The sequence below is a fragment of the Delphinapterus leucas genome, chromosome X (genome assembly GCF_059928025.1).
Source record: "Delphinapterus leucas isolate spDelLeu-1000000601 "Yukka" chromosome X, BTC_Dleu_Yukka2, whole genome shotgun sequence".
NCBI lineage: Eukaryota > Metazoa > Chordata > Mammalia > Artiodactyla > Monodontidae > Delphinapterus > Delphinapterus leucas.
The window spans coordinates 54,167,479-54,191,421 of record NC_143150.1 but is presented as its reverse complement, the minus strand read 5'-3'; the positions used below and the strand labels follow the sequence as shown (position 1 = coordinate 54,191,421).

The 23,943-nt window shown below is 32.6% G+C and overlaps 1 protein-coding gene across 1 annotated transcript in view; it reads left to right on the top strand.

The window, feature by feature from the left end:
- The window catches only part of LOC111178253 (protocadherin-11 X-linked), a 107,179-nt gene that overhangs the window by 41,205 nt on the left and 42,031 nt on the right, over positions 1-23,943 (top strand). Inside the window, exon 3 of the mRNA XM_089904914.1 lies at positions 569-632. Within this exon, the coding sequence (XP_089761040.1) occupies positions 569-632 (64 nt within the window). The remainder of the gene's footprint in view (positions 1-568; positions 633-23,943) is intronic.

Below are 23,943 nucleotides of genomic sequence, written 5' to 3'. Positions count from 1 at the left end.
GGTATTTACTACTGTTACATTCCATAACCTTGATATTATGCATCTGTATTTTAGCAATGTGAATTTTAGCCATGTAGCATGCTTGGCAACTAAGACTCCTAGAACACAACCATCTGATTTTGATAACATGTTATTTTTCTTGTCCTAGACTGATTCCAGGACATCAACTATTGAAATCTACAGTGAGATATAACTTTCTAGGAACAACATAATTCTATTCCCCTTCCAAAAAACTCCAGTGATTTGTGATTTCAAAATTTGGCTAAGATCATTTAGCTTGTAATCTGGATTTCCCACTATAAAAGCAAGCAAAACAAAAACCACCTTAAAAAATATGTCCCACTGAACCCCATGCTTACTTTAGCTGTAATCTTGCAATCGAAATTTTAAATTTGTGGAAGAAACAGTGCAGTGTGATAAAAAAAAAAGTTTTATCATGCTGTTTCTCGATTTGCTTCCTCTGAATGCCAACAAGTGTGATGTAATATAATGTGTCTTGATGTACAAACTGATGGTTAATGTATCAATCATGAAACATGGAATTACTTGCCCTGTCTGATTGCTGAAGAATTTAAACATCATCTGCGGGAGTTTGGAAGTGAAGCTGAACTATCCAAGCTACCCTCTGAAAGGTATCCAAGGGCAAGAGATTTTCTTTAATATCAAAAATACAAACAGCAACAACAACAAAAAAACACTTTAGATCATTTTTTGGAAAATATTCACTACTATAGTGTTGTTGAGAAAATAATTATAATTATCCATCACTCTGCTGAAAAGTTAGATGATATAAAATAATTTTAATGGGTTTTTATGTTGATTGTAATCATGTTGTTCCACTACTTTAATCATTAAAAAAATATTTTTGTTGTAATCATGTTTCTTTTTTTCTATAAATACTGTAAAAGAAAGAAGTTTTTTTTTTCCTATTTTTATCTATCAAAAGAAGAATGTAAAGTTCTTTATACTCCCTGATATTTTGGGGAAAAAAAAGTACTGATGTTTCTTATATAGTGAAATATAATTCCATTCATATGTGAGTAGAGACAAGGATTTAAATAGTATATTTTGAAAGATTTTATCTTAATTTTGAAACTACCTAAGAAAATATAAGCTACTAGAGTCAAACAGCTAAATAGATCTACATAATTTCTCTGGCATTAAATTACTGAATATATTTCATTGATTTGAGTAATTTGGCCTTTAACTCATTCTTCACAATATGTTGATTAATCAGTTTCTTACACAAATGACTAAATGCCTCAAATTTGGTGTACATTAAATGTATTAAAGAAAGAATGATGTGTCCCAATTTTACATTGTATTCTTTAAGCTGCTTATGACTTACTAACAGTACTAACAGAATTTTTTTAAAAGCATTATTTCTTGGGGCTAAAAGGGAGTATAAAGGACCTTTATAATCACGACATAAGATATGTTTCCTGGATTCTCTTTCAAATGCTTCATTGTGTATCATTTTACCTTGCAAAGTGTGGACAGGATTTGGTCTATTATGTATGTGCATTAAATTAGTGTATTATTTAAAGTGTTCCTTGGTGTAAAGGTATTTAGAAGAGGCTTATGCTCGATTTAGCATTTCAAATTAGTGTAATTCTTGGATATTTAATATATAGGCAATATTTTTAAAAGATTTCTGTTAAAATTTAGCATTCCCATTTACTCAGTACAGAATCTCTGGTACCTTCAATAATGTCAAGTTCCTTGAACATGCTTGCTATCTGGCTTTTTAAACATTACTTAGTTAATTATAATGACTGTAAGTGTAACTGTTTTACTAGTAATGAGAAATGTCATGTAAATTACAATATTGTATTACATACTTATAAACAACTATTGTAGAAAAATACTTAAAATTAAATTTTACATTTGTGAAAGTTATTCATATAGAGTAACTTTATAATCTCTCCCCTATTTCTTCCTGATAAATTAAATATTTCAGTTTAATTCAAATCATTTCAAGGAATGTCAAAATTTAGCCAACTTATTATACCTCTAGAGTCAGTGCCCTGCATGTACAAAGATGTACTAAGAGTAGGAGTTTCCAAAATCCATAGTCTCACTTAATTGTGAAAAAAATTATGATGCTCAAGAAAATGAATCAGTACTTCACATATCCCATGATAAACTAGTGTGGCTTCATGACCATTTGTATATGTAATTATTATATAAATGCATTTTAAATGCTTGTGTCATGACCACCCTGGTCTCTGCTTTTCCACACATTCTGTGAGCTAGAGGAGAATACTTCATTTTTCTTCTACTTCAGTGACCCTTTCCTTTAGGCCTGTGATAAGGAAAACTCCTAATCGCTCCTTTGTATATATGAAGATGAAAATGTCTTGAAACAGTTACCCAGAATCTCTTTAAAAAATTCCTCAGTATTTTTATGGGGGTCATCTTTGCAGAAGATGAAAATAGAAACTTTATTTTTAAAGCTGCAAGTGATTCTTCTCAGAATATAATTTCTGTGAGAAAGGAACTTCTGAATTGATTTCTTTCCTGCTCTTTGAGGCTAAAATATTTACCCATATAAACCAATGATGATTGAGGTTTAACTGTATCTAAACTTCAGCCATAGATGAAAATGGATTCTGCTTTTGATTATTAACTACCCTTGATCGGTCCTTTGCTTATGCTTGAGGAAATAATATTAACATTTGAGAACAGTATGGACGGCATTGAAACTAATTTTCCACAAAAGCCAGAGAGGACAAAACTATATATTTTCCTGTTGGTTCTTTCTTTTCAGTTGATTTGATGATACTTTTAACTTAATTATTGGTGTTATTACATGTTTGGCTTACAAGGTCTCAGATATCTTCCCATCTCTTGTGTTGGTATTAATGGACTCCTAGAATATTCTCAATGAAGTGTCCTTGATGGTCTCTCTTGTTCTTATTCTAGTCAGTGAATAGAGGAAAACAGAGGGAAAGGAAATCTTAAGACTAGTCAGCAAAGAAACTTTTAGGGATTACCTAATCGATTAACTACAATGTGCTGTATACTTTCATACCTGCAAACACTCGAAGGAGTATTATTTTCTTTTGATTAAAATCCAAAGAGCATAAATTGAAAAAAATTGCTGAAATACATTTCCTCATTTTACATTAAATATAAAAGTTTATTTTTGGAAATAGGGTATTCAAGCTATTACATTTCTTAAGTTATTTTTATTTTCAATGATTTAAATTGAAAATTTTATAGAACAGTTTTAATTCTACCCATTAATTAATCTTTTATGTATACTTCTGTTTTCTCTGCTGACCATCCTGTTCACATTATCAATGTGAACTCATATACTTTAGAATAATTTTTAAAAGCTGAATTTAGATTCAATCAGTCATTATTTCATGCAATATTTACTAATCTTTTCATTTCAACACAAAATAATACTGACACATTTTACAATTTTTTCACCTGCACTCGTCACTGTTTAATTAGATTTTGTAAGTGTCCGTCTAGCTAGGTGTGATTTGAAGCCTGATCTCAACAGAAGTGCTACAGGACAAGCAGAGCTTAAGTAATCTTATATGAACTTAATCTACACTGTGTAAATGCTTCCTATGGGTGCTCTTGTGTAATAGACTTTTTTCTTTAGGATTTGCTTAGTTTCTGTCTATTTTTATTGTTTAGATTTAGGTTCCTAGCATATTCAAAGGTGCTGTGATAATATAAAGCTGTATGTGTTGTATATAATTATTATTTTTAAAAAGAACTGAAGTTCAATTTGTTTTTTCATGCATTATGTGTGTTCATACATAACATCCGTGGTTTATGTGGTATTTAGAATTAGGAGTAGACTTCTTAAAATTGTAGAGTAGTCATAGGCCTTTATTTTTATTGCACAATGCAATATACATTTGTTGTAGAAAATTTAGGAAATTGTAGATAGATTTTAACTGTATCTATGAAAATTTGATGAAGAATTTTAAAACTATTTGTTTTTCCTTCAGGCTATACCAGTAAGTTTTTCTTTATAATTTACTTAGTAATTCTGTTTAACCTTTGGAAGTTGTGCACTTTAAAATTACAGAAGTATTCTTCTCTTTTTATATTATAAACTATACATGCAGGATTTTTTACACATAGTGGTAATTGACTTAATTATTATGCATATTGTTTATTTTTATAGATGTATGATTAGACAAATTTATGAAATAGTTGAGTCTGATTAGTTTATAGTATACTGAAGGGCATACTATATATCTCTACCACGAGACTAATCTGCCCTCAGTGAAAATATCAAGTCTTGATGAAAAAGCTTTTCCGTTAAAAAGAATGCCATGTAAATATCTGCCAAAAGTTCCCTTAGAATGAACAACCAAGTTATCTATTATAATTATTTCTAAAAAGCCTCGTAACCAACTCTTACCTTTTGCAAATTCTAGATATTCTCAATTAAAATTGTATTAACTCTCCTGTTTCAAGTGATTAATTATATTTAATTATCCACACATACACTGGTACTATCCAATTAGGAGTAAATCTTTTTCTGTGAAGTGAAAAAAATCACATTCCATTAGGTTTCAGATAGTCAAATTGACATAATAATGGAAATGAAGTACTTCAATGGATATTCTAGAAATATATGCACTTTTCTCCCTTGTCCTGGAGCCTTATATTTATTAATTATTCACTGATTTACTTCATAAATGTTATTCTCTTAGAAATGCACTTTAAAAACATTTTCATTTTTTGTCTTAACACTTGGTAAAAACATTAGATAACAAAATAATACTTTCATTAGATACTTAGAGAAAATTTGAATAATACCACTTTTACTCTCTTTGGTGGTAGTAGAAGTAAACAAATGTGCAACACTGGTGAAAAATATTATTTTCAGAAATCCGCAAAATAAACTTTAAAATGTATTTACTCATATTACTACATATCAGTTTTAACCTCAGATTCAAAATCAACACAGACCACTATTTCAATGATACTTTAAACAGAATTGCTCATAAACACTATCACCTTACACAAAAACATTTCCCATAATTCAAGTATATAGCTCAAATAGTTGTTCAGTGTCACAACCTCGAAGTAATTAAACACACACACACACACACACAAGAACAAATTTGATCAGTTCTTTGGGTGTGTAAACACAGACCTAGTCTCATATTCAAGGTGGGAAAAAACACACAAAAATGGAATTGCATGGATGCTGGAAAACTAATCTATGAACTCTTAAATGAGAGATTATATTTAATTACTAATTTTATTTATGTGATCACTCATTCAGAGCTATGTATTGGGTGCCTTTTTTGTAGATAATTATATACATTATTTATGAAGTTCAGATTGAATAAGTACATATTTTTCACACAAATATAGTTATTAAAGAGAAGGTGCTGAGTTCTCTTCCCGATAGGTATCATAGTTTTGTCTACATGATACTAAAACATCTGGAGGCAAAATACAATTTTTCACTGAATATGGGGATATTTTGTCTACCTGACAAAATTGACTCCATAAAGACGCAGACTTTATCTAGTACTACAAAATGATATTATAATAGTTTCATTTTAGATAGGAAAAAAGAATTTGACATGCTATATAAAGTTAACATTATCTGAACTAGAGCAATTGATAACGTTTAACAACAAAATTCTACATGGTGCTACAATTCAATTTAAATTTGAGTTGTTTGTAAGACTATACACACATTTATTTCAAAATGCACACAAACTGTAGAAATGACGAGGTACATACAATTATGTCATTTTAGGTGTGAGACTTAAAAGACAACCATACCAAACTCTTAAAATTAAGAGACCTAATTGTGAGTCTAGAGGAAAATTCATTTTAATTTGATGTTTATGTAATTCTAAAACAGTGGGATTAAAATGGGCTAGGGTATGTATAAGCATACATATGTTTACGTATATGTGTGTATATTTATGTTTTTCAAATTTCTAGCAGAAAAAAGTAATATAAACTTTATGCTAAAGACAATGTTTTCAAAGATCATACATCTATATTTACAATGTTATTCTCTGTTCTTTTAAACTTATGCCTCACTTCCAAACTTTAATCATCCTTTATCCCTTATATCACCCTACATAGCACCTTTTATTTAAAAAAAAAACTCTTGTCACATTCACTGCATTCTGAATATGTGCTCATGTGTTTTTTACTTTCAAATTATTTTGCCTCTAATGTAACTGCAGTACTTCTCTTCATAAAATTTCCCTGTTTTCTGAAGGATCACAGATCCAGTAACACTAAATTATACACTAAAAATTAAACTATTTTTCCTATCTAATTACCAGTGTAGATTCTACTTCTTTTCCACACAAAAAAGCTAAGATAAATTTGCCTTCAGTAATAGTCAACTTCTGCTCAGTTGGCATAACTAAAACATATATAAAAGAATCCATTAAAATAATTATTTTTATTTGCATTAATACCTTATTTAATTTTAATACCACTGAAACCAAAACAAAGATAAGTAATTCTCTGTTAGTGCTCTGTACAATGTCAGATTTTCAGTTTCATAAGTCTGCAACTTTGTGGGTTTATGTTTCCATCAAAGGCTAAGATATGGATTTGCCATAATCATGTACATGCATACATACTTATCTATGTATGTGTATACACACATACACTTTTATAAACAGCTTGGCGTGAACTATGGATTGACATAAATCATGGAAATATTAGTGAGGATAGATTCAGTTTTTAGATTGGGTAATGTGTACAATTTATTATCATTTCTGGTTTTGAGTGGAGCTAGTACTACGAACTGCCATTGAAGAAAAGCTGTGTAAAGTAACATTAAAATTGTGAAGATTTAAAATACAAGAGCAGTCACAGTCACTCTTAAAATTTTGTTTTTGCTTTGTTATTTGTAGCTGTAATTTTAAAAAAGAATAAACAGGTTTTTGTGTGAATATGTTAGAGTGAATATTATAGGACATCTTTCAACTGGAATACATGTAGTTACTAACATTGGTTGTATTTGATATATTTTCAGTGCATAAAGTGTGTGTAATCTGTATTAAGTGAAATACCTATAAATAAAGTTGTTTCTGCATTGTAATAACATATCTTCTGATATTTTTTGAAGCGCTTGTTGTCATCAGGGGCTACCGATTTCACTGACATCATCAAGGATCCTAAAATAATTTTTAGCACACTAACATCCTACAATTTCATGGTATAATTCATTATCTGTGTTGTGTTAACCAGAACTTTATATATTGGCATTCCTGACCACTAACATTGGGAGATAACTGGTCCAAAGCAATGAAGTGGATTGAAGTGACTCATATTCAACTAAAGTTTTAGTTTTGTGCATGTTATTGTACTCAAATTCTTTGAATATTGGTAATATGGTACCACTTATTAACTATTGTTTTTCATAGAACATGCTATAGATAATGGAGTTTACCATGAGTTCAAATGAGATGAATTAAATATTTCTCAAACTCCTGCTATGAGCAAAGCAATGTAGAGAATGATGGTGGTTATGGTGAGGGATGGGGTAGAGATTAAGGGGTAGAGATGTGAGACAATCAAGGTTCTCCCCTGGTTTCTATTAGTGTAAAAAGCCTTTTACCCAACAAGTTTAATTGAAAGTATGTTAAAAAAAAAAACTTTCAGCTTTTCTAGTGCAGACAATCCCTGATTATATAAGGTTTAAAGAAAACAAAAGAAAGAAAAAAAATTAAAAGTTTTATCATAATAATTAGGAGGGTGTGTGTGTGTGTGTTTGTGTGTGCACATGTGTGTGTGAATATTGCTAGTAGAGTATCTTACAAGTATGTGTTAGGTATTCATTCCAAAGTTCTTGAAATCTGAACTGAACAAGCATATACTTAACCCATTTTAGGAAGCACCTTAAAGTCATCAACACTTTCCCGAATCACATCCAAATAACAGCCAAATACTGTTGATCTTGCCTCTGACATACCTCAGACATTTCTCCCTTTACACTTACTTATTCAGGTCTTCGTCACAAGTTACTGGTTCCACTACTAATAGGTTGTCCTGCTTCCTAGTTTCATTTGTCCAATTTATTTTCTACCCTGTACCCAGAACACTTCCTAAAACACAGATCTGATCAAGTGAAGCCTATGAGAGAAAAGCTTCTGAGTCTTTCCCCATTGCATATAGGATAAAACCTTAATTACTCTATTTTTCAAGGATTTTACAATTTTAGTCAGGTCTACTTGCTCATCCTTATCTCCTACTACTCCACGCACCCCACATTTTTGTCTTACCTACTACTTCTTGTTCCTTGAATATTTCATGCACTTTGATGCTTCCATAAATCTGAACAATTTACCAGAATTACATTAAGCACTTCCTTTGGTTAAGATTCTGTGAGGACAACAAAAATAACTAAGCCATGGTCAGTGAAGTAGAAGTGTAATTGTGGAGATAATGTAAGAAAATATACTTTTAATAGCAGAGAGAATATGATAAAAAAATGAAAGTATGTTACCTGTGACTTTATTAAAAATGAAAGAAGCCTGGATGGTACCCCTTTCTTCAATATCTTTCCTGTTTCTTAACATTAACCTTACATAATTCTTGTGAAACGAAAAGCCTCAACAAATGACTAGGTCATATAGCTCTTCAAACAGTAGTTGAATTAATGTTACATCATTTTTCTTCATTAATCTTAGAAAGATTTTTAAATATTTACCTCAGATACTTTGATTCTTGTTACATTTACTGTCCATGAGTTGCACTTAAAAGAAAAACTATCAACGGAAAATTTTAACCCATTTGTTCATCTTAATATGAACATATACCAGAGAACCACATACTGCTTTTAGACATTTTGGCAAAAGGAGCATATCAATGTGACATTTCTTATAAATATGGCAAGAAAAATGTGTTCTTGTCCTCAATAGAGGAACTTTTTCCATGGTGAATGGTAATAAATAGATATTGAGAACTCTGGTTAAAATGTGCTGTCTATACATAGAAACTGTCACTGAAGTACTGAGATGAAATGGTCATCCCAGATAGAAATCATTTTATCTCTTCCCCCCATACTGAAAGTCAAAATTATCAAATTTGTGAAAACAGGACAGATGAAGAAACCATGGGATATCAAATGTAGATAACATCCAAATTATAACATGGTAGAGCTACCCTGAAAATTCAGAAACCACATATCCCCTCCCCAAATTGAGAGTGTATTACACACATATGCACACACACACACACACGTATATCTTTAAGGAATGCACTTCTTGGCCACATACTGAAAGCAAATACACCACCTGCTTCCTCGAAATAGATGAAAATAAACCACATAGTCCTTAAATTAGCCCTTTTTTTCTTTTGTTCTTATTATGACAGAAAAAAAATCTTTCTAAATTGCATGCAGGAAACATCCTTGGAGATTGGATGAACATCATCATAAGTAGGGAAATAATGTTTCTTTAGCTCAGTTATAATTATTGAGTTTTCCAACTATCCCAGATAAAATAAAAGCAATTACTAACATTCTTAAAGTCAGTGGCTATTTTCTTCAGTACATTACCCCTTGGGAATATAGGGCCAAAATAAAGGGGTAATGAAGTTGGAAGATTGGATAGAACGAAAAGGCTAAGGACTCAATGACATGAAAACCTTGCAAGAGTAACACATTGCCACATTTCTAGTGAACAAACTTCCCTTTCATATTTGTATGGTTTTTAATATATTTTTGAAGTGCTTCTATCACAGCCGTGGGAAAATTATTATTCATAAACTACACCCTCACTTATTCTTTTTTCATCTGATAGAGCCAAAAAGTATTTTTTACTCTGATTTATTTCTAGGGAACAATCCTATCTAAAATCAATCTAACTGAAAAATTACCATAGCTATATGCCAAATCTGTCTTAAGTATATTCCTACCGCAACTGTCTTTGCGCTTGTGTGTGAAATATTAAATTTCATGGTGCATTTTGCTTTTCATGGAGCAAAATTCCATATCCCTTCTCCTAACTCTGATAATAGAGTTGTCAACATTCCCTTTCTTCTTCAGGTTGGTCTGGCTTGTGAAATGTGTTAAAACCCCAGGTTGACTATCACATACGGGCATGGGAAGTATTGGACCTGCTGAGAGAGACTTGCCCTCTTAACACACAAAGGGAATATGCTGTAGGTCAGTCCTCTCTATTCTCTGGATGTGTCTTGTCTCTTTTTCTAATCTCTGTCAATCCATAAGAGAAAAAGCCTCAGTTACTTAGATATGTTCTGGACTAGGTGGCCCTTTCTCCCCTGGAAAGTAAGTCTCTGACCATCCCGTCCTTATAATACGTTTTTGTAACTCTTTCTTAGTAAAATCACTCTTTGATGTACTTCAGTCAAATCACCTGAACACTCTCATTCCCTGAGCGGTGATCACTGCACTCGTTACAATGAAAATATGCACTGTATGGAGAGTAAAGTTTACCCACCATAACCTGCTATTCTGAAATTACATTTTTCATGCTGAAAGAAGTATAGTTTGCATAGCTAAAGCAACAAGGTGTTTGAATCTTGTGAAAAAGAGACTGAGACACAGGGAGACAGTACTAGTGCTGAAAAAAACAAAAGCCTAACAGAAAAAGAGAAAGAGGTGGTAGGAGCCAAAGGGTTAAAACCATGGCTTTCTCCAGGTCGTCCTCATTCACTCAACCATTAGGTAGCGATTGAGTACATACTTTGGATAAGGCCTTACTACAAAGTTACGTTATGCCTGAATTTGGCCTTAGGGGAAGTAGTCCAACAATAGAAGCTGTGTACAAAATGATGGTTACCAGGTGGCCCACAAAACCAGTACTCTTATAGATGGGAATAAATTAAAATTTTAAAGGTACTTCTAATTTTTTCCAGGAAAATAACTGTTACATCAGAAAACTTCGTGTTAACTGGTTAACTGATGTTAATAGTGTTGACTGAGGTAGAGATATAGCTACTTCTCCAAGTAATTCTAACTGGTTAATTTAATCATGAGAAATTTCTTCAGCGTACACATTCACAAAGAAAGTACTTTTTCTGACTTTTTAAACTTTCTCTTTTTATCAATTTGTTATAGAATTTGAAATTTTAATATTTGGTTCATGTCAGTGTGAACTAAATATTGGGTCATATAGCTAACTGAGAATTTTTTTAACATCTTTATTAGCGTATAATTGCTTTACAATGGTGTGTTAGTTTCTGCTTTATAACAAAGTGAATCAGCTATACATAAACATATATCCCCATATCTCCTCCCTCTTGCGTCTCCCTCCCATCCTCCCTATACCACCCCTCTAGGTGGTCACAAGGCACCGAGTTGATCTCCCTGTGCTATGCAGCTGCTTCCCACTAGCTATCTATTTTACATTTGGTAGTGTATATATGTCCATGCCACTAACCCACTTCGTCCCAGCTTCCCCTTCCCCCTCTCCCTGTCCTCAAGTCCATTCTCTACGTCTGCATCTTTGTTCCTGTCCTGACCCTAGGTTCTTCAGAACCATTTTTGTTTTTTAGATTCCATATATATGTGTTAGCATACGGTATTTGTTTTTCTCTTTCTGACTTACTTCACTCTGTATGACAGACTCTAGGTCCATCCACCTCACTACAAATAACTCAGTTTCATTTCTTTTTATAGCTGAGTAATATTCCATCATATATATGTGCCACATCTTCTTTATCCATTCATCTGTCAATGGACACTTAGGTTGCTTCCATGTCCTGACTATTGTAAATAGAGCTTCAATGAACATTGTGGTACCTGACTCTTTTTGAATTATGGTTCCTCAGGGTATATGCCCAGTAGTGGGATTGCTGGGTGTATGGTAGTTCTATTTTTAGTTTTTTAAAGAACCTCCATACTGTTCTCCATAGTGGCTGTATCAATTTACATTCCCACCAACAGTGCAAGAGGGTTCCCTTTTCTCCACACCCTCTCCAGAATTTATTGTTTCTAGATTTTTTTGATGATGGCCATTCTGACTGGTGTGAGGTGATACCTCATTGTAGTTTTGATTTGCATTTCTCTAATGATTAATGATGTTGAGCATTCTTTCATGTGTTTGTTGGCAATCTGTATATCTTCTTTGGAGAAATGTCTATTTAGGTTTTCTGCCCATTTTTGGATTGGGTTCTTTGTGTTTTTTCTTATTGAGCTGCATGAGCTGCTTGTAAATTTTGGAGATTAATCCTTTGTCTAACTAAGTATTTCTTATTTATGGGTTAGTGCCATTTAGTTTCTTGGTTTTTATTTTCCTCTTACATTCTCAAATGCTTTCTCAATTTGAATAAAGTAGACCACAGAAAGACAAAAAAACAAAAACAAAACATGGCTTTCTCTGTAACATTTCTTCAATTTCATCAACTTATGTCTTCATTAATTTGACTCTCCCTGGTAATGCTTACTATTGGCCCTTGTATTGTACAGATGATCATTCTTAAAGGTTCATATATTCATCCCCCAAGCTTTTACCCTTTCTCCCTTCCCTAGCAGACACATATATTTATATTCCCCCTGAGGTTTCCCTTTGCCTAAAGGAGTCTAATAATTCAGAAAGATCTCCATATAAGTTTCAATTTCCAGGGAGATCTAGATCTATAAATACTAATATGATATATATATATATATATATATATATATATAATAGAGTTAATTGAACTTAAATTTAAATCCTAATTTAAAAAGGAAAACTAGGAAGACAAAGGTTTTCTTCTAATGATAACATTTTTGTTTTGAATTTGGATAAATATTTTACTTGAATTATTGAAAATGCTTTTTACTCTTCTTGTTGTATTATGCTGACCAATCTAATTCCCAGATCTGTAGTATTTCCTGTAACCTTTATGAGCTGTATTATTACATCTGTGATCTGCTTCTATTTCAGAGATACAATGAACCTTAGAAAGCATGTGGTATCCTAGTCTGCCTCTATTATTTGACAGATAGTGGAACCAAGGCCCAGAGAGAGAACAGACCTTTACTGAACACCTATTTTATGTCAGGCAGTGTGCTAGGCACCTTACATATAATAGTTCTTTATCTCAGAGTAAGTGGCCAAGAGAGGATCTGTGGTTAGATCTAATTAACTCTCAAGTTCTCCTTCCTCTCTATTTCATCACAGGTCTGGCAGAGCTGTGGCTCCCACAGCTCTTGATTTGACGTTCAGAGGTCCTTCACTTTTACCATCTTCTTATTAAATGTCTCATCTGCTGTACAAATCAACACCCAGTAAACTGGTGTAGATTTTTCCAACTTTCTTTGCCCCTTCCTGGACTCATGCTCATGTATTTAAGCTCAGACAGATGATCTTTTAGATGATTCTTGTTATTAGATTTTCATAAGGTTGACAAGCACCATGTTCATTCTGAAAGCTATGGGGCATAATTCCCAATGAACAGGTCAGTTGGAAAAATGCAAATAGTGTAGACAAAGAAGGCTCTCTTCTTCCACCTACTTCCACTCTCAATATATGAACCCCTGAACAAACTTTTAAAATAGTGGCTATTCAAAAAGTGTTTAATCAAACTGAACTTTCTGCAGAAAGTTCCCTTTCCATTCTGCCTTTTCAATATTTAAAACATAATATGATTCTAAAGTTCTACAGTTTGGTAAGCCACAAGTTGAGTTTGAAAGTACATGTGTGTCACCAAATATAAATTAATTTCTACATCAATTTACAATGAAAAGGAGCATTGTAACACATTCAGTATAGTTATGAATTTCTGATTAACCCAATGAGACGTATAACCAGAAATATATATATATCAAATATGGACCACCAGCTATCTATAAAAAGTATTGAAAATTATTAATTCAAATACAATATGAATTCTTAGTCATTTAGAATTATTAACTTTGGATTACATAGGAGAAATTGAAAAAATATTTTGTTTCTGGGTTACATTTCCTAGTTTAACCAATTCATATATAACTATAGGAACATTAATTATTAGTGGTGTCCAACATATGCTAAACAATATTTTTTTTTTCAAATGGGAAAGGTCACTACTTACTTAGGAAGTTGCCTTAACTCCTTAAGACAATTTAGGGAACGTATATATCAAATGTCCATGCTACATTAGGTTCTGAAAATAGGATTGGAAAGAGGAAGGAAAGGAGGAAAGGATAGTTCAAGGAAAATTTTGGGAGTGGCTGCTAGGCAACAGGAGTAGTGCTAGGCACACTGCACAGCAAGATGTATTGGGACATGATTGGGCTTTAGAGTCAGATAGACTTGGTTTCCAAATCTGAATTTTTAGATATTAGCTGTATGCGTGTAACCTTTTTAACCTCAGAATCTTCTGTGATAATCAAGATGTTCAATTAACAGGATTTTAAGTGAGGATTCAATGAGATTGTGTATAAAAATTTGCATTGTACAGTGTCTGGCATAAAGCAGACAATAAATGTAAGTCCTGTTGCACATTGATGAACTCATCTAACCTGAACAATGCAGTGAGCTAGATATTATTGATATCATACCCCTTTTATAGATTAAAAACAAACCAACAGCCTGGGTCTTGGGGGCTTCCAATATTTGCCCAAGCCCAATTTAACCAATTTAAGTACTCTTTACCCTACATCACAGCTATTTAAAATCAAGAACCTAGGCAACCGTATTTTTTATTAACTGCTTAACTAAAGCTCAGCCACAAAGCAGCCTTGCCTCTTGAACCCTATCAAGTGTGTTCTTTACAGGAGCCTGAGAAGAAGTATTGAGTATTGCTCTAGGAAATAATAACTTTAAAATCCTTTCAGTTGTAGGTGAATGAATTTTTAAATGTAGCTGGTGGAAATAAAGTTTGGCATTCTAAGGATTGTGAAAACTACTGACAAGCCTTACTTAGTGTTAGAATCATAAAACGTTCGATGAAGAAGACTCAGAATGTGAGAGTGATTTGCCCAAGGTCATATGGTTAGGATTTTAAAAGAATCAGGTGATGAGTGTTAATGTCCTGACTTCCAGTTCAGGATTCTTACCACTACATACACAAGCTATTTAGTCTGATAACTTTGTGCCCTGAATAACAACGGTACAAAGTGGCATTGAATAATATTAAAATTGTGAAAAAATGGGAAACTAACAAAAATAAAACTGTTGTAGGAATCAGATTGTGTTTGAGGTTTAAGTTTTCCTATGTAATAAATCTGCTGTCACCTTGAAAGATCACATGCTCTTTGAGACTCAGTTTCTTCATGTGCAAAATGAGGAGGATGGGTTTTTCAGAACCTCAAATAAGATGATTTTGGAAAAATAATTTTAAAAAGGAGAGATCTACATAAATGATAATTATTATCAATACAATAGAACTAAAAAAGCCTTTAAAACTGCTCTGCAATCACGTTTCTTCCCTCACAGGACACTGAAAATGATGGGTTCTTGATTACAAGTATCTAATTAATATTTCATGCAAGTTCCCAAAATGGCCAGCTTATGATTATATGGGGAGACTGAGAGACTCCTGTGTTTCTGAAATGCACTTTCTAATCCTTGAACTAAATTATATCAAGTATTTCTTAGAATAGTCTGTAAGCACATGGAATCAAATTCCTTAAAACCATGGGTTTTGCCTGGCATTTAATTAAGGAAGCTGAGACAGATTTCAGTGGCAAGTGAGAGCCATTTTAGAAATGATAGAGCTATAGTGAGTCTTCTCAAAAAGAAAAAAAAAAAGAGAGGGAGAAAACTGTTCCTGTGTACCTACCTTCTCTGTGATAGGCACACTGGGGCAGCAGGAAGGGATTAGTTTCCAAATCAGGCAGTGTGGGTTCTAACCCTGACTTTGTTATCTTTAGCTGTTGGGTCTTGCATAAAACTTGTTAATGTTTCTGAGTCTTGGGATCTTCATCCATAAAAATGGCTACAATAAGTTCAAACTCATAAGGTTGCTGTGAGAATTAAATGAGATACCCTATAAAATGTGACTGACACATAACAGGCACTTAATTAGTGCTAATGCCCTTCATCAATTGTCTCAACTAATCCACCCAACAACCCAGTGAACAAGATATTATTAGTATCATCCTCACGTTGCAAACTAAATTGAGAGACTGAGTCTCAAGAGTTTCAATGGTTTGCTCAAGCTCAGGCAACTGGTAATTGGCCTGTCTGGAATTTTACCAAGATTGGCCTGACTCTCAGTTTCAAGTCCACTGTCCATTTACTGTCCAAGTTAATTTCCTGTCCACTGTCCTGCCCCTGGCATAAGACCCAAAATGCCTCTGTTCACAGGTAGTTTACAAACTCAGAAAGTTCAAGTTGTTATGCATGGCATTAAACATATACTTAATTATCTTTTTCACATTCTTTTTCCTTAGGCATAGGGAGATAAGAGTAAGACTATTTTTCTGAACTGTGAATAAATAACTTTAGAGGGGAAAGTTTATAATATAATGATAAGAATCTGACTTAATATGTCATTTTAATATTAGCCATTTTACTCTATTATCTTGTATACATGAATGGCTATCTTACAAAGGATAGTTCTAATTAAAATAGGTATTGAGAGATAAAACATTAAGAAAAAAATTTTAATAGAGCCTAGGTTCAACATAATTAGAATTCACATGCTATGGAAAACAAATTGCATAAAAACATTGTTTGAAACTTTAAATTATATCATATATTGTCTAGAATCTGTTAAATATTTTTTAATTAAATGTTTTATTTCCATCACAACTGGAATGCTAGGTTGTTCATATTGGTTTAGCAAACCAAATTACACATCCATAAAATTTTAAATGAATAGTTTATAGATTTTCAGCTCAGGAGAACAATTATTTTATTTCTACCTTAGTTAATTTTTCTGATTATAAAATTTTATGATAGAAAATTTAGAAAATAATGAAAAAATACAGTGATGAAAATAGAAATCACTTTACATTCCTGCTATTCAAAATTAACTCCTTTTAGCATTTTGATAAATTTCTAATATTTTTTAAGCATAAGCTTATATATTTAAAACTTATATATTATTTAAAATGACAGAATTCTGACCATACTGTGACTTTATAAATGATTGTGTTAACTTCTTCATTTAACAAATGAGTAACTCAAAGACTGGTTTTAAAATTGAAAACACATGATCTAGGCCCATAAATTGTACACCAATGAAGATAAATACCTAAAATACAAGGCAGTATAGGTATCATTTTCATTTTGAGTTTGAGGAGAAAAACCACTGTGAGCTAGAATAGAATGAGAGAGACTCATGGAGGAGAAAGAACATGATTTAGTTTTTAAAGTCGGATTTAAAATGAAGAGGAAGAAAAAGTCCCAGTTGGTAGCAATTAAATGAGCGAAAGCACATGTTGTATTTTTAGAACAGGGTCTTCAGCTACCTTTGAGATATATTTAGGAAAATGTGTTAGGGCCCTATTTTGGACAACTTTGAGGAGACAATAATACCAGACTAAAGGAGTTTTGGTATTTAGTTTTGGAACACCGTTTCTCATATATCCTTCCCAAATGGGAAAATTATATTTACTGTCTATATTTCCTCAATTCCTATTCACTCCTCAAAACATTGTGATGTAGTCTCTTCCCACATCTGCTCACTACTCACATCTCTCATCTTGTTAGCAGTGGCCTCCTATTTGCTAAACTCAAATGACATTTTTCATTTGAGTACCTTTCTCCTTCATTTGACACTTTTCCTCATTCATTCACTCCTTTTGGAGTTCTGTTTTCTTGATTTCCATGACAATATTATTTTCTGATTTTTCTTCTGCCTTATGACAATTTTATTTTCTGTATGTGTGTGAGTACTTCGTCATCTGTTCATGGCAGCAGTGTTCATTTTTCTTAGAATTATATCCTTCATCTATTGTTCTCATCACTTTATACTCTCCCTGTTTTTTCATATATGCCCTATATCCTTATGAGTTCTAATTCCTGTATTTAGCCCTGACTTCTCCCTGCAGTTTTGACAGATGTGTAAAACTCCCCTATGGACATCTTCCCATCAGTGATCCATGGATCCTCAAACTCAACATTCTTCGAATGGGATCAGTTCCCTCTGACTTCCTTTTCCCAAATCTGGCTCATTACCTGTATCAACTAATGGAGTCACCATTCACTCAAACCACTGAAGTTGAAAACTTAGGTAATATCTTATGCTTCCTTCTCTCCTGATCCCTCCCCATTCCAATAATTCAACCATCTTTTTTTCTGATTTTACATTTGAAATATTATTAAAATAATGAAAATAATAGCTGATAATATATTTTGAAAATTTACTACAGGCCAGGAATGTGCCAAAAACATCTCATTTAATCCTCATGTTAAGGGTACCATTTTTCCTTTTTCGCTTATGGGGAAAATGGAGCTTAGGGCAGTTGAATGCTTTGCCATATGTCACACAGTTAATAGTCAGTAGAGGTGGTATTTAAATCCAAATATTTTAATTTCAGATTCCACACTCTTACACACAATGGTAGCCTGTATTGCTTCCTGTCTCTACTACATTGTTCTATTTTAGGTCCTCTTCATCTTTCACCTGGATACATGCAGTAGCTGCTTGAATGACATTCATCTTATATCTAGTCTTGTTCCACTCAAACCAGTCTCTACGCAACCAATGGATGTTCTATTTCAATTGCAGATTTTATCATTCCACTCCTGTGTTTGAAGTTCTTCACTGGCTCCTCATAATTTTCAGGATAAATACCCTAGTTTTTTAGCATAACATACTAAGCTCTCATGATATTATCTCTGATTACTTTTCAGCCTTAGGTTTCACCCATCCCTCCCTGGGTCATAGTTTATGCTGCAGGAAAATCAAATTTCTTTCAGTGTTCTATTATACAACATGCTGTTCTTAGTCTCTGCAAATTCATTCTTGTTTTTCCTAGTGGAGGTCTGCTCTTTGTCATTCTATTAACATGATTAACTTCCATGAATTCTTTATGACTCAGCTCAGGCTCCTCTACAAAGCCTTCCCTGACCAATTTCCTTCTTACCATGATCACATAAAATCTTTTTCTAACCACTAGACTTTGAGTTGTTTGAGAGAATATTTCTTGTATTCCCAGCATAAGCACATTCCTGGGATATAATATGTATACATATATATATATATATATATATATATATATATATATATATGATGTAAATAATGAGTGGGAAAATATTATGTTGAAAACTATTTTTGAGACAACTAACTAAGGAATTAAAGATCATAATGGAAGACAGAAGCCAAGTTTAAAGTAGGGAAATCAGCTAAGAGAATGTTATGTTGAGATCAAAGTAAGAGATAAACACCAGGACTAGTGTGGTGGAGGTAGGAATTGAAAATCAGGCTTGACAAATGAAATGGGAGATCAAAGTGAATAACATTTCTAACATGATTCCAAAATTTAAGGCAGTCAGTTGGAGATTAGTAGTTGGAGTTTGAACCAAGGTAGCTAGGAATGCAAGTTCTATAAAGAATTGGGAGATGACGAGGTGGAGAAAAAATGTGTATGTGTTTTCCATGTAAAGATGGGGACACTAATTCCTTTAATCTGTAGGGGGCAAAAGGGTGAGAAGATGAGTGCAGTGATTAAATATTTTGAGATGAACATGGCCTGTATGAAAGCTGTTATATCATAGATAAATAGATATTTAGCACAGTTTTACATATGATAAGAATAAGTTCCAGCTAAACACTACAACTATGTATTTATATTTCTTCACTATATGGTTTAGTGGAAACAATCCATCTATGATTGACTGATTAATGAGCAAGGAGTTCTTCAACTACCATCCATCTTGGATATTTTTCCCCAAAATAACTTGTATTTGTAGGTAATTGACCCTTTTCTGACTATAAAATAGCATGCAATAATTACAGAAAGTTTGAAAAATACAGATGAATAGATAAATAAAATAAAGAAAAACAAGTTACCTGCAAATCCACCAACTCAATGACGATAAAAATGTTGTTATGGGCTTCCCTGGTGGTGCAGTGGTTGAGAATCGGCCTGCCAATGCAGGGGATACAGATTCGTGCCCCGGTCTGGGAAGATCCCATATGCCGCGGAGCAGCTGGGCCCGTGAGCCATGGCCGCTGAGCCTGCACGTGCAGAGCCTTTGCTCTGCAATGGGAGAGGCCACAACAGTGAGAGGCCCGCATACCGCAAAAAAAAAAAAAAATTGTTATTTTCTTGTGTACTTTCCAATGTTTTTTCTGTGTATATACTCCAGTGATTTATTTTTGTTTTTACAAAATTGGGATTATTTTACTATTTTATTAAATATTCTTCTAAAACAAAAATTTTGATGGCTATATAATATTACATTATATAGATATTCCATAATACATTAAGTTATCTAATATTTTGGATGTTTCAATTTTATGCTATTACAAACATATACCGAAACTTAGTGAACACAAATCTCTCTGTGCACTTACCCAACAGTCAACATTACAATTCACAGAGAAACACTTGAGAAGATTCCATTAAAATCAGTAATGAGTTTAGATCACTATTTGTTTAAAATTGTTTTGGACATTTCTGTTAAAACAATAATGTGGGGAAAATAATAGATATTGAAAATGAAATGCAGTGCTTTAACTATATAGTGATTTTCTACTGAGAAACTCCAAGAGAAACTTGTGGTAGTATGTAAAGGGACAGCTTTTAGAAGGAAACTTTGGTAATGTGTACTAAAAGTCTGCAATTCTACTTCTAGAAATTTATTGTAAGCATAAATAAGAAAAAAAAATTTAAGTGACTGAATTTTAAAACATCTTTATATTTCATCCTATCAGTTATCAAGTACTCTAATAGATATCATTATTAAACACCTTTTTGTTTCTTATATAATATCTGCTATTTGTACATAAAGTAATTTTTATAGAGAAACTTAGTTTACAAAGTTTCATTTTATAGATTTTTTTCTGTAAAATTATATTTTCACTTCTGATTGGAAAATAATGTATAATCAACAAATAGTGAGTTTTTAGAGATTGAATGGTATTTCCATTTTCCTTTTTGTGATCTTTTCCTCTTTACATCCATTGTACACATTTTTACTTTAATGGCAGAAAATATAATATTTAGTATATTGTTTGTCTCATATAATCGTTGTCATTCTCTCTCTGACTTACTCCACTTAGTATGATATTCTCTAGGTTCATCCATGTTGCTGCAAATGGCATTATTTCATTCTTTTTTATGGCTGAGTAATATTCCATTGTATATATGTGCCACATCTTCTTTATCCATTCATCTGTCGATGGATATTTAAGTTGCTTCCATGTCTTGGCTGCTGTACATAGTGCTGCTATGAACATCGGGGTGCATGTATCTTTTTGAATTAGAGTTTTCTCTAGAGTTATGCTCAGGAGTGGGATTCCAGGATCATATCATAGCTCTATTTTTAGTTTTTAAAGGAACTTCCATACTGTTTTCCATAGTGGTTGCACCAATTTACACTCCTACCAACAGCGTACAAGGATTCCCTTTTTCCACACCCTCTCCAGAATTTATTATTTGTAGGTATTTTAGGATGGTCATTCTTATTAGTGTGAGGTGACACCTCATCATGGTTTTGATTTGCACTTCTCTAATAATTAGTGATGTTGATCATTTTTCATGTGCCTGTTGGCCATCTGTATGTCTTCTTTGGAAAAAATATCTATTTAGGTCTTCTGCCCATTTTTCGATTGGGTTGTTTGGGATTATTTTGATATTGAGTTACATGAGAAACTTGTATATTTTTGAGATTAACCGCTTGTCAGTCACATCATTTGCACATACTTTCTCTTATTCCATAGGTTGTATTTTGGTTTTGTTGATGGTCTCCTTTGCTGTGTAAAACTTTTTGAGTTTGATTAGTCTCATTTTTTTATTTTACTTTTATTTCATTTGCCTTGGAAGACTGATCTAGGAAAATACTGCCACGATTTATGTCAGAGAATGTTTTGCTTATGTTCTCTTTTAGGAGTTTTATGGTGTCATGTCATATTTAAGTTTTTAAGCCATTTTGAGTTTATTTTTGTATATGGTGTGAGGGAGTGTTCTAATTTCATTGATTTACATGAGGCTGTCAGCTTCCCCATCACCACTTGCTGAAGAGACTGTCTTTTCTCCATTGTAGATTCTTGCCTCTTTTGTCAAACATTAATTGACCATAGGTATATGGATTTATTTCTGGGCTCTCTGCTCTGTTCCATTGATCTATATGTCTGTTTTTCTGCCAATACCACACTGTGCTGATTACTGTAGCTTTGTAGTATTATCTGAATTCTGGGAGGGTTATGCCTCTAGCTTCATTCTTTTTCCTTAGGATTGCTTTGGAAATTCTGGGTCTTTTGTGGTTCCATATAAATTTTAGGATTATTTGTTCTAGTCCTGTGAAAAATGTCATGGGTAATTTGATAGGGATCACATTAACTCTGTAGATTGTTTTGGATACTGTGGCCATTTTAACAATATTAATTTTTCCAAGCCAAGAGCATGTCAACCCATTAGTTCTTAATCTTTATACATGTAACCATTCACTTGTTATTTTTAAACCTCAAAACTAATGCTTCAGAGAATTCACTTAGAAAAATTGCAATTCAGGATGTGGTTTTTCAATATACATGTAATATCTTTAAATTGTTGTGCCATATTTAAAATAAAGACTAGCGTACTCAACACTAGAAAAAAGCATAATGCTATATATTTAATATTGTAATAAAGAAGACATTTTTAGCTTACAAATAGCTCTAGAAGTTGACATTAACTTATCACTATTATGTAGAGATAACTTTAAATCTTATTTTAATAAAATTCAGCATATTGAAGTTTTTGTATTCTATGTTGGACATAGAGAGTTAAATTATCTAATAAACAATGATATATTGAAGATTCTTTACCATTTTTCAAATTTGTTTTTACTTAGTGTTAAGTGGACTTCACCCTCCCCCATTATTAGAATGGGACAAGCAAGCTGAATCATTGCTGACTCATTATATTAACCATTTTGATAAAAGTGACCTTTTATTTGATCACTGTCTAGACCAGTGATTCACAACACCAGCTGTGCATTAAAATTGCATTTAGAGGTCAGAATCTATCCCATGAGACTCTGACAGAGAAGGTCTGAATTGAAGCCTAGCTATCCTTATTTTTTAATATCTTAACAAGTGATTTAGATGTGCAAACAGAGATGATAATCATTTAACACAAACATACCTCCATTAAATGAATCCTCGCCCACATATTTGAAACATTGGTCATTAATAAGCTTATTCACTAGACTGAGATTTTCAATGGCAGGCACAATGTCTATAATAATTTTGTACCCCCAGTAACTAGATCAGTTTTAATCACATAAGCACTTAGGAAACATTTCTGCTTATTTGTTTGTTTGTTTGTTTAATATAGTAATAAGAACTTATTAAATCACTGAAGAATCATGACATTGGTTAGATTCATAGTAAGTGACAAAATGTTTATGAAATCAGTATTTAAAAATCAAACACAAGACTACTTTTGGAATAAATATTATCATTGCTCTTTTATTGTTCTTTTTTTCTAAGAAGGATAAATCTCCTTAAGGAAAATCAAGAATAATTTTGCTAAAAAAGCATTTTCACCATTACAGCGCTAAATGGACACACTGTACATTGCCAAGAAATAAACTTTAGGAACTCCGCCAACTCAATGACACACAAACAATGTACAGTGTGTAATTCTATCTTTAAAATAAAGCAAAATAGATAGTATGGCAAGTGGAAATTAAAATATGTGTATTACGGAACTATTTTCACTAGTACAATTTTTAAATGCGAGCAAATATTAAACTGATTTTAGTGATTTTGTAAATAACGGATCTGTAGGTATGGGTAAGGTGAATCGGGTTCTTACTTTTTATTTGTTGAGTGACTTCTGAATTTCTCTATTTCTATTTTCCAAAGAGCAACCACTGGTACCCACATACACATACAGGTACACACCACCCTCAACACATACACACATTGACCTATATTTATTGT